Source organism: Tasmannia lanceolata, unplaced genomic scaffold (assembly GCF_043159265.1).
Source record: "Tasmannia lanceolata isolate RefF3 unplaced genomic scaffold, GAP_Taslan_0.1 ptg000006l, whole genome shotgun sequence".
In the NCBI taxonomy this organism is placed as follows: domain Eukaryota; kingdom Viridiplantae; phylum Streptophyta; class Magnoliopsida; order Canellales; family Winteraceae; genus Tasmannia; species Tasmannia lanceolata.
In genome coordinates this window covers 6,958,322-6,974,122 of record NW_027518683.1, presented here as the reverse complement: position 1 = coordinate 6,974,122, position 15,801 = coordinate 6,958,322, and the positions used below count along the sequence as shown (strand labels likewise).

The 15,801-nt window shown below is 38.9% G+C and overlaps 1 protein-coding gene across 1 annotated transcript; it reads right to left on the bottom strand.

Moving 5' to 3' along the window:
• Window positions 1-1,969: 1,969 nt before the first annotated feature.
• LOC143878159 (uncharacterized) lies at window positions 1,970-2,533 on the bottom strand. Its single transcript, XM_077380465.1, has one exon. It carries the CDS (start codon window positions 2,531-2,533, stop codon window positions 1,970-1,972), a length of 564 nt encoding a protein of 187 aa, XP_077236580.1.
• Between the last annotated feature and the right edge of the window lie 13,268 nt (window positions 2,534-15,801).

Sequence of the window (15,801 nt, the reverse complement as noted above, 5' to 3'; positions counted from 1 at the left end):
TTTATCTATTTTGCCTCTTGTTGTGCAACAGAGAACATCCGGACTTTCGGACTGCATCAGCCAATCCCAGGGATTTATTCTAATTTATTCAAGACAGAATTATCGAAGGTGGGTAACTTATCCTAGGAACGGCTTTCTATCTCTGTGGAAAACAGCCCCTTCTCCATAAAAGGTTGTGTTTAAATAATTTTTAGAGGTACCAAAAGTAGCCCTATGCAATCCTCCTTCCAATCATTTGGATGTCATCGTCCCTAATGCTTGAATAGATTGATTTTCTGATCAGATGATAACAAGCTTGTACAGTAAGCTCTACATGCTCCTCTGCCACACCTTGGCACATGAATGCTCCAAGGGCTGTGATAATGCAGGGTTCTGAGTATTTTAAATGTTTGACTAGTACAATGGACTATTCCAACAGCTGTTGGCAAACTATCTGGCATGGTAAATTAGAGGCAGAAAGGAGAAAATCTTGGTAGCTTGTTAACCTATGTGTGCTACCTGTTTTATTGTTGGTTTGGGTTTCCTTTTGGCAGTTACCAATTTTCATGTGAACCCATTATTTGTGGAAATCATTCAAATCTTTGGCTGTTTGGATAAAAGGACTTTATAATAAATGATTGTAAAATCCTGGATTTTATATGCTAAAACCTTGATTTTACATGCTAAAACCTGGATTTTATAAGTTAAACCTGGATTGTACATTTTTAGGATTGTAGAAATCCAGGTTTAGCTTATAGAATCCAAAATTTAGCTTGTAAAATCCAGGATTGTAAATCCTGGGTTATGAAATCCATGTATCCAAATATAGGATTTTACAATCCTGGGTTATAAAATCCATGTATACAAAATATACGAGTTGTTGAAAGTCGAGATTTTAAAATGGGAAATAGAAAATATATCTAATAGCAAGAAATAAGAAAGCTGAGACACGAAACTGAGTGTTTAACCACTTAAGGCCCTTTATGTTTTTTCCCTCTTTGTTTTGCATTGTGAGAACCGATTGTGAGTCCAAAACTGATTATGGGACTCAATTAAAAAACAGGGCCTTACCTTTCATGTTAGCTTTTTTTGGCAAATTATTGCGAACTGTATGCAACTTGACTCAGCGAGTCAATTGAATGTAATCAGAATGGGCTGAGTACGCCAGCGAGTCATGCCAGGTCAGAATTACCATATCCCATCTTTGCTTGATGTATTTACAACCAGGCTTAATAAAGTTGGGGGTTTCTGCCACAAGGAGAATGGGATGATTTTTGTTTTTGCTTTCGGTTCTTCTGTCTTTTTCTCTCTTCTGTATTAACAACCTTGGTTGTGGGCCTTCCCCCTTCTTTTTTAATAAAAGCTTTTGTCTTTACCATTCAAAAAAAAAAAAAAAACCATGCTTAGTAAAATTAAATTCTGATTTACTACACAATTACATTCAGCCCCCTTAGTATCAGTAATTTTTTTATTGTCGGCTGATGTTTTAACTCGGCAAGGGGTCATGTATCTCTACCAAGAAAAATGGGGAGTGGGGTTGTGTTTCAGTACTCCCTAGCTCAACACAAACCACACAAAATTTGCATCTGAATTTGGTGTCGACTTAATCAAATTCAATAGAATAAATCAAAATAAGTTTACTCAAAAGGCTTCAAGCTATCAAAACCAGCCATGGCTACATCTGATTCCTCACTAAAGCTCACTCTATTTTTTTTTTTTTAAACTATATTCACACAGACCCAACTTGTAATCATTTCCACCACTACCTAAGCTTTTGGTAGTTCTTTCCATCACAGCCTCAAAGAAAAAGAACCAAAAGCAAAGTGGAGACTCTCACCACAAAAGCTAAAGTGAAAGATTTCATGACCCATTACAAGGTTAGAAGTGAAAAAAAAAAAAAAAAAAAACAGTTCCAAACCAAAACCAACTGGTGGAAGAACAGTTAAAAGCCCATCTCTCACCTTCCAAAAAAAATGCAAAAAAGAAAAATTCATGTGGGTTTCAGATCTTGAAACATTGAAGCCCACCTGATCTCTTCCATACCATTCGGCGTACGCCCACCGTAATCGCCTTTGCCACCATCATCCTTAAGATCATAAACAGTTGGGCTCACACCATTACCAATTGGACTAGCAATTCTCTGACCTCCATTAGTGATCATCAACCTCCCTTGCTTAACCATCATCAATCTCTTATTCCTCTTCAACAAAGCTCCTCTCCATCGATTTCCATACGCCTTTGTGGGCACAACTATGAGAGCTGAATCATCCCTATGAACCCATGTATGAATATACTTAGCAAGTCGCCTCTTCGTCTTTTTTATCATTGCCAAAATTCTAGACATAGGATGTGGGCTATTTCCTTTCTCCTTCTTGACAAGCTTGAGTATCTCTAGCCTGTGTTTGGCTATGGAAATTCCCATACTTTGAAGAAATTCATGGTTAAAGTATGTGATGTCTTCTTCTTCAAGCTCGTTGTGGGCGAAGGCGAGACCGTATTCGTAGATAAGAGTAGGCTCAAGATTGGTTTTTGAGAGCCATGAGAACCAATCCATGGTTTTGATTTATGGATTGGAATGGTTTGATAGTTTGAGATTTATAAGAGGAAGAGGATTGTGAATGTAAAATTGAGGAAGGGTGTGGTTATGAAGTGGTTGAACACTTTGATTTTTCTTGCTTTCTATGTCTTTTTGAAATGGACGGTTGTTGAGGTGATAAATTGAAAAGGAATGGGTGGACCCACATTGGTCTCAAAATTGGGTAAATGGCATGAAAGTATATGGAATCTCTCCCTTAGACAAAAGTCTTTCCATGCTTTGGAGAGGAGAATGATAGGTGCCTAGGTGGTGGAACACCCAAAGCGATGGGTGGATCTTGTCCTCATTCAATCTAAGTTTGGATAGTGATAGAAAGTGGGCCCTTCCCACATGACTTGATAATCAGGACCGTTAATTTAGCGGGCCATATTACATTGATCAGGTGTCTTAGCCATCGATCATCTCATGTAAATGGAGAAATTCTAATTTCAAAATATCAAATAGATATTTTTCTAATCAAAGTGGTTCTACTAGATTTAAAGCTGATGATAGCTCAAGTGCCACGTGTACGATGGAGATTGGTGTATAGTTTGAAGGACTTGAGTGAAACGTAAGGCACGAGTCTTTGGCATTTCGCGCCATAATCACGGCATGGAAAAAGGCTAATTTATGTGGGTCCCTCTCTCTACTCGTTTTCCGTGTATTGCGGGGTGATGTAATGACTAAGACTTACATTTCAAACACCTAATCCTTTTGAGGGAGACTGGATTAGTGTTAGGTCAGTAAAAGCAATCAATCTCATCTTTACATTGCTAAAACCCTAACCCTGTTTACTCACAAGTGAAATTGTTATCTCAAAGTCCTCCTTTTTAATAAATACACCCTAAAAATCAAGGTATGATTGATTGGTCACCCTTCAACTCTACTGTTTAAAAGCTTGGATAAGAACAACCCTACAGATTAAAGCTAATAGTCTAAAGACTAGTGTTTAAAAATTAGGACAAGAACAACCACAAAGATTAAAGTTAATAGTCTTAAAAACTCGGATAAGACTTATGTTTAAAAACTTGGATAAGAACTCAACTAAGGTAAAAAAGAATCGACTCGGATGGACTACTCAATGATTACGATGTCATCTTTTATTAACTCACCCGAGTTAAGTAGATTTTGATTGATTTTATTGGGCAAAACTTACACACGGATCGAAACTCGGACGACGTAAAAGTGAGTTAACTCGAGCAAGTCAACGATTGACCCTGGGAGTTTTAAAAAAAATGCTTGAGACACTCCTAACCATTAATCTTTACATGGAGTCAAGTGCAAATCTAGAGAGTAGAGAACCGTATTTTATAAAAATTAGGCGCTAAACCGATGGCCGACAAGTGGTCCTAACCATAAACACTCTGGTGAAAGCTCAATCATCATCAATTTCAAGCATAAAGAAAGCCTCAAGCTGACGAATTCTAGGTCATGCTTGTCTTTCCCTCCTTTTCTGGTCCTCATCATTTTTTAATATCTTAAACTCTGGCCGCCTCAAAGAAGTTCACTTCTCTTACTTTTCTTTAAAATGGCAACAGTGAGATTCTCAAAGAAAAAGACATGAACCATATCTTCCCTTTATACAACAACACTATCTTTTAGATGCTTTGCCAAAATAAACAAATGCAAATTCGTTGAGAAGTCATTTTCAGTACTCTTCTTTCCTCATAAAAAAACATCACATTTGAAGGGATTAAACCATATTTCCAAAGCTAAAATACCCAACTCATTTCAAGAACTAAGTCGAGTCAACTCGACTTGATCAACTCACCCGTGACTCATATAACTTGATCATATTTTTACAAACTGCATATATTTCTTCTCTATCTTCATTGTAGTATCACTGATTCAGTTGCTAGACGTGTAAATTCAATTCTCTATAGTAGAGTCGAATCAACTCGGCCGAGTTTCAGGTCAACTTGTTCAGTTTTAGTACTATATATGGATTAGACTCCTTCAATAATATCAAGGATTCGATGAAATATAATATATTTTTAATATAAATTATGTAACAAATGCTATTTTATTTTCTTAAGATCCTCATTAATTAATTCTCGAATCTCAACGCATTATACATGCTCATGCAAAAGACAGCTGCAGGAGCATGCGTGCAAAACAAAGATGTAATCACAGTAGTTTTAAGAGTTGTAGCCGTGCAAAAGAAGGCTAGCCAGAGATGGAGGTAATAGGGAGAACTTGGAGATTTTTTTATCACCTTCCTCCTTGACCATTGTTTGTATTTCTCTTTTGTATATACATTCTACCATCTTGGTCTTGGAGGTTTTTTGCCCAGCATTTTTTTTAAAAGAAAAAACTGAAGTTCAACTTGGAAGGTTATTGTTAAATATTTTTGTTAAACTCCTTTGACATTGATGGATATGATCCAACTGTTCTTCTTACGTGTAAATATAAAAGTAGTCATTATTTTTTTTTTCTCTTGCTTTAACAGAGTGTCGACTCTCCAACACACATCAACTGAAATGAAACATACTTCCCCATTTTTTTTAGGTGATAGTGGTTGGTTATAGTACTTTCATATGAATTTTAGGTGACAGTAGTTGGCTATACTAATTTAATATGAGCCCACCGATAGAAAGCATCTACCAAGTAACTAGTTCTCTCTCTCTCTCTCTCTCTCTCTCTCTCATATTTGAACCATGACTTAAAAAGGAGAAAGCAAGCATTTTAAATACTAAGGCTCTGTTTGTTTTGGATTTTGAGAATAGATTTCGAGTCCAAAACAGACTCAAATCTATTCTTAACATACCAAACAAACAGGGCCTAATTAAGGATTCATTTTCTAGAAACAACTCCAACAAGGGAGTCGAGTCTTCTGCAGCAGCCAAATTTGAAGAAAAATGGTGGGTTTGGATTTCAATTTTAAAACAAGCGGGTTGGGAAACAAGGAACATATAATAAGAGATGCATTTCCTATTTACCCTTGAGACAAACCAGGTCATGGCTGATTGTTGTTGAAAAACGCATCCATATTCTACAAGGGGATGGGATTTCGGTGGGAGAGACCTCCAATTCCAATATTTTGCTGATGGGGCCATGGCTATGAAAGGTGAATATAAGACTCAATGATTGGACCATCCCAATTGTCTTTTGAGACTATCTTAGCAGTGTGATCTTTGTAGTCTCCATGGTACAGGTTGTTCATGTAGCAGATAACTAGATCATAATCCTTGACCACATAAAATTTGTGGAGTGTAGATGGTGGAGATGAAAGGGTGATGGCCTCTAGGGCAATCACATGGAGCCAAGGCTCAAACTCTGATGTAAAAACCATTCTAATGAAATGACTAAAATGTCTCTAATTCAGGGATTAATTTTCAAGTGGTGGGAAACGCTTGTTATTGTGTATTTGTTGTTAGATCTTATGTGGGCAATCATTAATCTAAGATCAACGGTCTAGATTGAAGAATGAGAATTAGAGTGAAATTACTAGAATTACCCGTTGACTATAGTGATCAATAAAGGATATAAGGGTAATCAGTGCCTCCCATCTCTCTATTGAGACATGTATGGTCAGTGTAGCCCAATTCAACCACAACAGCTAAGTCTGGATAGTATAGTTGGTTAAATAGATTAAGCTAAATAGAGTTCTATTGTGGGTGACAGTCTAGAAGATCTTTTTCTATAAACAAGAGGTTGGTCTTTGCTTCCATCTAACCCGACCAAAAGAGATCTTCCTCACCAGAGATAAAGCAGATTAGAGAGACAGTAGAAAATCCAGCTCAATCGAGATAAGTTTCTTAACCTTCTTTTGTATTCTAGGTATAGTTAGATCTATTTAGATTAATAGATCTGTAATGGTTTGATTAGATCTATTGCATATGTGATCATGGCTTATTCTAGATGTGTATTGATTGAATGTCGTGATCCTAGTTTAATATCTTTATATGTGGACCGATATTAACAATGAATAAGACTTGTGCCATTGCCAACAACTATCCGCCCATTACTGTGATTGGGCTGATTTAAGGTATGGAGTTCATCGAGCAATGGAGTTATTCAGGCTGCGATAAAGAGGTAATAAAGATATGTGGTTAGGACCAAGACCCCCAAGAGAAAAAAGAGCAAGATCATCACATTAGATAGTTTGAATGCTGTCTACCAAGGAGTCAGATAATGTGTTGCACATAGTCAAAGATTGAGAGGTGACGCATTTTTATAGTTTGGAGTTGATAGCAAAGTTGAAGGACTCTAGCTTGGGATTGGAAAGCAAAAGCTTAAGGACTCTCAGATATCTCTAGAGGCAGGGGCGGAACTACATATAGCATGAGGGGGGCCGTGGCCCCCCAATGACTTGGAAAAGCTCTTTTATAACTAAAACAAAATAAGGTTTTTAACGCCGCTAAAAGTCTCAATGACATGTACGCCAGTAATAGTAAGTGGCCCCCCCAAATACAATGTAAATTATTCTGGCCCCCCCAAGTGTAAACTCCTGGCTCCGCCCCTGTCTAGAGGTGGACAGTCCGATCTGAGCCCCAACTCCTTCACTGAGAGTCGCATTTATCCCACTGAGCAGGGGTTGATTAATGCCGACCCATTGGTAGACCCCACCCTCCAATTTTGTGTCGTCATTGACAATCAGTTGTCATAATCTAATTGTGTGTCGTCATTGACAATCGGTTGTCATAATCTAATTGTGAGTTTCAAATGGATTATTGGAATCAAAATTATGTTTAAATTTGAGTCCAATGATTGATTTAGCACTCACAGTCAGTTGCCATAATCTTAAATGAACAGGGCCTTATGATTACGACAATCGATTGTGAATCCAAAAGCAATTATTGGACTCAAATTAACGTTTAGTTTTGAGTCCAACACAATCGTTGTCATAATCATAAGCACAAGAACAGAGGAGTTCAAATTTAGGTGAATGCTACCTGAATACTGAAGTATTGGTACATGATGAGAAGCAAAGTTGTAGGACTCTCTGATCATCGAGAAACTGAAAAAATAGTTATGGGTTCCTATGTCGCTCGGAATTACCAGAACGCTTAAGAGATTAAAATGTATAACCCCAGAACGCTTAACGAAGATAATAACCTTAAGCTCTTAAAAATCCTGCACAAAACAAACAAGTGGTCCTAACATTTGCAAGAGTGTGAATGGGCTTGGGCACCTTATGTGGTATTGGGTTCCAAGTTTGGCAAGTTTAGGGCCTTGGATTGTGGGTCCAATTACAAATTAGACCAAGCTTAACTTTGAATTATTAATCATAAAGCTCGGCTTATCCTAACATCGACTCAATAACTCAAAACACTAGAGGATGTGCACATATATATTAGGATTATTGGAATGAAATGTTTGTTTGTTCGACATGAGACCAGGATCACATGTATTACCTAGTGGTGGCCCATTAGATCAACAACTACAATTGCACGTGTTGGAGTTATCGTAGGCTCTTGCCTACCACTGGAGGATTAGTATTAGTGAAGTGTCCATATTAGATTAGAATTATTGAAGTGTCCACTAGGAATTAGGATTCTATTAGTTGGGGATCTAGATGAAGTAGGATTTGCTATTTCCTATTTTTGTTTATTCTTTGAGTAGGAGGAGTCATTGTTTGACTTGGGATGGGAGTTATTATTTGTTACGTGCCTAATCGCCGTAACGCAAATAAACAAAAGGAAAGATAGAAAAAGGCGGGGGGGGGGAGTTAATTCGAGGCAACTGGACCTTCTAATGGCTCAAATTGAGAGGAACCATGACTCTCTTAGAACAAAGCTTCCTTTGTACTGTAAATTTTTTCTTCTCTCCTAATTTCATTAAAATACTCTATTTCAATACAAGAATAAAAGTAGTTGCCACATCCCTACCCACTAACTCAATTACATCACACATAGGCAATAACTATCACCCATAACTCTAACACACATACCCACAAACCTAAATGCAAATCCCTACAATAACTACCTTGCAACTTGCTTCTAAACACCATAACATATACGTATCATTCCTTCCCCATTACAAATGACCTTGTCCTCAAGGTCGAATTATTAACTAAAATACATTAATCCGCGGGGATCCCAAATCGTAATGGACATGATTTGCTTGAGCAACACGATTAACATTGGACTTTCATCTTCGAAAATAACGGTCGAGATCTTTGGAACTCCACTTTCAAAATCTATTGTGATCAAAGGTAGAAGAAAATACGTTATTTCAAAGCGGCGCATCGAAACAATGGGATGATCGAATGTGTCAACGAAATGAAGATGATCCTTGACATGGTGTTCAACTAAATCATCTTCGTTGGTATTAATGCTTGCATTTTTCTCCACCACAAGATCAAACTTCTCAAGATTCAACTTCTCTTCATTTTTTCGAATTTCTTCGACCGTTACGCTGATTTTGTTCAAGCCTTCTACAAATTTCTGTTGTCCTTCCATCATTTTCAGAACAAGCGTTTTAATCTCCTGCAGATCTTCACGTATAGGGGTGTCAACGGATCCACTTCGGATCGGATCCACCTATGTCTTAGTCACGATCCATTCAAATCACCTATCGGTCGGATCAGATTCGGAGTGTTCTTCAGATCCTACTTCTTTTGTCCCGGTCACGATCCATTTCAAATCGGACCGTCCATCGAAGTGTCCTAGTAGGTCCTACTTATAAAACAACAAAAAATCTCAGCTTTCGTCACTTGAAATGAACTCCAAAACTTCCTCCATTCAGAAAAGAATTGGTCACTATATCTAATTACAACCCATGAATTTGATGAAGAATAGGATTTTATTGTGGAAAAAAACTCCAATGTTCGAGGGTGCATGACGATAAAACTTTCTAGTTATTAATCCTTGTTGAGGGTAAGTGGAAAGTTTACGGGAAGAAAAACCAATTGAGGAAAGCAAGAGAAAAAAGATGTATAGAAAAGGAGGGAAGTGGAAAGTTGTATGCTAAGCAATATTTACTACATTTTAATGAAAAAACCCCTCCTTTAAAACTCAATATAAGAAATATTTTGAGGGTATTTTAGTAAAAGGACTTCGGATCGTGACTATCCATTGGATTTTTTTGCCATGTCTTGATCACGATTCGAAATTTTTCGGATCTTACGAAGCGGATCCAAAATATGTCCATGGATCCTTCTAATGTGCCTAGATCCAGTCTATTAAGGTTCGGATTCGGACTATCCATCGGACCGTCTAGTTCCATTCACACCCTGTGGACCCCGATCCCAAGGACGATGGCTAAGATACGAGATCCCCGTCAATCCTCTAAGATCTCCACATATGAAGGAGAGCTCTACCAAGGAACTCTCGAAATAATGCCCCTCACACCATGCGTGGCGATATAGATGGGATACCTCTTGATCCGGAGACAAAAGCCTCGAAACCAAGATGTATCTAAAATAACTCAGAGTCGTCATCCATGGAATACGGCCATGGAACCAAAAATCTACTCTGTGTAATGGATAAACCAAAGATAATTGGGTCCGTGCCTGATGACGAATGAGGAAGGTCCGAAAAGCACACCCACCCGCCCAAATGCCAGCACTCGGTCTCTTATGCCATTCTCATTAACTTCGAAGAATTTTGGGAGAAAATCATATGAAATGGGAACAAAATATCCCTGAGAAGACGTCTACCTAAGCATGCATGACCCAGGGATGGGCAAATAAAACAAACAAGTCGTAACGCATCACATCTAATCCTAACTCATCACATCTAAAAAAGCAGTAAACAACTATATGCACAGCTACAACTACGCAGATAATGACAGATAAGATGGATAAGTAAATGCTACAACTAAGCATATGAATGGACATACTAGCATGCGAGCCTATGCAAGAGATAATGCTAAGAAAATAGTAATCAGACACATGCTAGAAAAGTAAGCAATCTAAAAGTAACACATAAGAAACCAAAGACAAACACACAATCAGCTAAAAGATGTAAGGAAAGAAAGAAATCGAAAAATCAACGGTAAACGAGGACCAAAAAACGCCAGGGAAAAGAAAAGGGGATATACGATAGGCTCAGGGAGCGATTCTAAAGGAATCAAGCCCAGCGGTCCTAATCCGCTATCGACGAGTCTCGCGGTCGTCACAGCCTATCGTTGGGCTCAGCGAGAACAATCCCTGTGAAGGGGCCATGCTATGTCGTCACCCGTCCCAAAACCCGATAAAATATCGGAAAACCAATGAAAACCGAAAAATCAGGGTTAAAATCGAAAATTGAATGAAAAGAGGGCTCTGAGTGACCTGGCAATCACCATCCTTGCCCACTTTTAGTGGAAAGGGATTAAGCCAACGTAGTTCGAAAACAGCATTTTCGAAAAACGTTTTTTTGTGTTTTTGGATTTTCGTTATTTGATTTTTGTATGTTTTTGTATTTTTTAGGTGTTTTTGTTTATCCCTTTTGATTGGAAGGGGATTTGGCTCAGGAGGTTTCCGTCCGTCATAGCCTTAACTCGAGGAAATGTTTCCAAAATCAGTGGAATCCCGAAACTCACAGAGGATCCCGAGGAACATGGGGAGAATGACTCTGAATGAAGAAGAAATCTGAGGAAATGTCCTTATAATCGATGGAATCCCGAAGCTCGAGTATGATCCCTAGGAACGTGAAGTGAGTGAACCCGAAGAAGAAGAAACCCTGAACCCTGTAAGAAATAATGATCACGAAGAAAAGGAAACCCCTAAGCCCCATGAGAAGTGACGAGATAAGAAAAGAGACATGAAAGGTAAAGGGCTGGCTCAAGGAACATTCCGCCATCACCATGACTTAGGAGGAATATTCTGAAAATTGGTGGACCGCCCCTAAGTTGATCAAAATCCTAAAGCTGAAGAAAAACCTGAAAAGAGAACAAGACAGTGGGAAAAGGAGAACATTGAAGGGACATAGGTTGGCCATGAATGTCCTAACCCAAAAAAAGAGTGGATCTGATATACTCATTAGAGCAAGGTAATGCTAATATCGACAACATACGATACCTAGACCCACACCACAATGCTTGGATAAGACCTTTGTTAGCATGTATCATTAAAACTGATGAGCGTAAGACAATATGACAATGGAGTTATACTATAATCACATCAAAGGAGTACAGACACCATATCATTAATTCCACTCTAAAGCAAGCATATTAAGAGAAGGGTGTAAACATAAGTTGTTTGGACAAACACCAGGAGTCAAAATCACGGAATCAGAACAAGATTGAAAGCCTAAAGCCGGGTCCCACTACTGTGCTATTTGTTGGAAAAAAATTGAGGGCACTGTTGTTGATAGAAAACAGAAACTTGTTGCTTCAAGGCGTGATATCACTTTCCTTAAGACAAGATTCGCCCCCACTAGTAGTGTGCAAAGGGGATCCACGAATTGCCTCCGAGATACAATGAAGCCTAGTAGGGAAGCCCTACTAATGTTTGATGACGCGTAGCACTAGCGGAATCAAACCCGAAATGCCCTTCCGATATCTAGAACAGTAAACAAAAGAAAAATAGTATGTAGAAATACTTGGGGATTTTGTATGAGTGTAGAAGAGAGTGTAAAGTCTGTCAGAATTGTCAATTGGTTTTTCTATATGAAATGACTGAATTTTGCACATTTTGTAGACCACCTGGTGTCTTTTCAGTGTGAAAAATACCTCTACAGGGCACCTTTTCAGAATGTTTGAAATCTGATCGTTAGATCGCACCCATTGATATTGAACGGTCCTGATCAATCCTAGAGGTGACTGTTGGTTTGAGTAAAACCTCTCTCCAACCCAGTCATCGTTAGATCAACCATCTACGGTGTGGATCGCACCCCCTTGGCACTTGACCGTTGGGGGAAGGGACACAACCCATTTGATCACACTCCTAAAAAAGCGCCAATAAAACGACACTATGCGCCCTATAGCCCATTGCCCACGCAGCGCGCGCGCGAACGGTGCGTTGCACCGTCCCGCGGGTCCAACCATGGGTTCAACCTAATGTGCAATCAACAAGTATTAGAAAAGTGTAGTGCTTTATAAGCCCTTCTCTTTCCTTTCTCTCATCCGGTACGGGACTATCTTTTCAACTACACTTTTACATCCTTTTGTAAAAGCAAATCTTTCCAAGAAAACATTTTCTTTTTCCCAGACGCTTTTGATAAAATATTTTCCAAAACACTAAAACATGCAAAATACATGATTTTGAAAATCCAAAATCACTAACACTATTCGGATACACACTCATAAGAAATCAAAATGGAATAGGAATTGCCAACTAGACCCTCTCTCTGTCCTCTTCCTTTGGATACAACCACGAAAACCTTGAAATGAAATGAACACTGACTTCAAAGAGCACAATCCCGAGCTCCTCTTTCGGATGCCAAACAAAGGCCTGCTACTGCGTTTTGACTTTGACACTAATATAGGCACTATATTTCAGCAACAACATTCAGCGCATCACTAGATGAATTTGCTATCACAGATCATTACACAGGAATATCATTTTAGAAAATACCATGCCTCTGCAATTATATTTCTTATCACAGCCTCTGACCCTACAATTTGGGTTGATTCCAATTTTCTACATGCCATGAAATGGAATAAATTACACGAGGAAGAAAGACGGTTTTCATGCAATCTATGACAATGAGGAATGGCAATGATATTTGTGAAACCCAAACAACTCTCTTTCAATCAAAACGAAAGAGATAGGATATAAATCTCAAGATCAACACGATGAGCAGCAAGAAAGTATGAAATCGCGAGTAAAACATGAAAATTTATGAATAGATGAATCGAGTAAAACTCACAAGAATTTCGATCAAAGCGATTTCAGAACAATTTGGTAATGAATGTAACAACCGTCAGCAAGACAATCACACACAGACAGATGATTACGAAGTAAAATTGCAGGGAGAAAATGAAAGTGGTCTTTACCTCTTAGATCACCTTCTTTGCTCTACAAATAGGGTTGGATGAGCTCCGGTTTCCCGCACTAGTTCTCCCGTTTGCCGCCGCTTGGATTTCTCAGGAAATTTTAGCAAATCACAGATTTGGTGGGATGAAAAAGGTTGAGCGGATGAATCGGCCCAGCGGAAATGTGGTCGAATTCCGGCAAAAATGGTGATCGGACCCAGTTGTATGACCGAATGGGGTGAAGACAAAAATGAGGGTACGACTGAGGTGGGTTTAAAACAGGGTATATGGTTAGGGTTTGTAGAAAATGTTGGAGGTAGAAGAAGAAGAAAATGGTGGAGAAGGTGGCTGATGGTGGTGGGGTTTAAGTTGGGTAGAAATGGGTTAGAGGTGGCGGTGATTTGGCCGGATTCCGGCGAAATGTGACCGGAATCAATGGAGGTTAGGAGAAAAAAAAAGAGGTCTGTTGATGGGGTGGTGTTAAAGAGATGGGTTAGAGATGGTTGTAGAGGTAGTAGTGTAGGTGAAGATGGTGGTTGATTTGGGTATAAATGGGTTTGATGATAGACATGGTGTTAGTGAAGAAGATGAAGTTGGGCTTGATGGTGGCTGTGGAGTGAAGGTTGTAGATGGTGGTGATGATGGTAGATCTTGTGTTGAGGGGGGGGGGGGGTCGGAGAAGCTCGCCGACGATGAAGGTTTGGCCGGAGAAAATGGCATGAGGCCGGCGGAAAAAAAATGGATGAAACCCCACCTCTCTCTCTCCTTACTATCTGTCTCTCTCTCTCTCTCTCTCTCTCTCTCTCTCTGTGTTTTTCATCATCTTTTTTTTTTTTTTTTTTTGCCAATGGGAAGCCAAACCCCCCCGATCCCTCTTGTTTAAAGGAAAATTGATATATTTGTACCCCTTTCTCCACTATGTACAGCCCAGCTAGTGTATTTGTGGCCTTGTGACTTTTACACAACCAGGGGTGGCTTCGGGTAGAGAAAATAAATTCTTTTTTTCTTTGCAAATGAGAACTGGTACTGACACTCCCTTTCTTGCTAATTCACCCACTTTCTCATTCATTTAAACAAATGACACTAGCACAATCCGGTTTTGATTATTGCACAAACTCAGCTTGTCTTCTTCTTCCTTTTTTTCACTCGAAAATGTAATAACCATTTAATCGCGGTTTAAACACTAAAAGGCAAGGTAAGTTATTGAAAATATCGAAATATGATGTGCGGGTATTTATTAGGACTCGGGGGACTCAAATAGAATGTTGGTATCAAAACTCAGGGGTATTTTTGTAGGCTTTGCAAATTTCGGGAACATGGGTACGGGGATCAGGGCTCGATTTTTTCAGAATTTCAAAATTCATATTTGGGATTTTGTTCAACTTCGGGAATCCAATTAATTTTGGGAATTTATTTGATTTCGAGATCTTATTCGATTTTGGGGGTTTACGGTCAGGTCAAAATCGGGTGTCTACACACCCCTATTCACGTATGGATTTTCAAAACTCCGAAGACGCAGCCATGGCGCAAGATCAACGGCTCTGATACCAGTTGTTACGTGCCTAATCGCCGTAACACAAATAAACAAAAGGAAAGATAAAAAAAATGGGGGAGAGAGGACTCTCCTAGAACAGAGTTTCCTTTGTACTGTAAATTTCTTCTTCTCTCCTAATGTCATTAAAATACTCTACTTAAATACAAGAATAAAAGTAGTTGCCACATCCTACCCACTAACTCAATTACATCACACATAGGCAATAACTACCACCCATAACTCTAAAACACATACCCACAAACCTAAATGCAAATCCCTACAATAACTACCTTGCAACTTGGTCCTGCACCATAACGTATTCGTATCATTATTTTTAAAGACGAAAGCTCATACCTTTCTATAAGCCAAGTTGTATTAATTTTTTTAAGAGAGAAACTCTTCTTCATCTCTCGTTCTTAGTATATCCTTTGCGTGCTTCTTTTTTGTCAAAATTTTGGTACTTACTTTGAAAGCTCTCACATTTAGCTGCATTAATTTCTACAGTACGTTATAAAAAATAAAGGGAAGCGATATATCCGCCCCTTTTGATCACCAGGAACACCCCCTGTCAGTGTCAAGGGCATTGAATTCTTCTGACATAAGTACAACCGCCCCTCTTTAGCCGCTGATACAGTGACAGGGGGCATTCCTAGTGATTAAGATATATCATTTCCCAAAATAAAGCACTGCTAGCAAAACCGGAATCCGTTTTGTTAGAAAAACGGGCATAGACCAGTGGAGCCACATCCACTAAAAGACAAAGGAAGTGACTCAAATCCCTATAAAGCAATGAATAAATCTTGAAATGGGTCAAATCATCGGCCATATCACCTCCGTTTTTGTTTTCCACACGGTGTTTTCCTAAAAT

What these genes read in the sequence shown, in the direction of transcription:
- LOC143878159 (XM_077380465.1), bottom strand. Translation starts at nt 2,533, where the DNA reads ATGGATTGGTTCTCATGGCTCTCAAAAACCAATCTTGAGCCTACTCTT.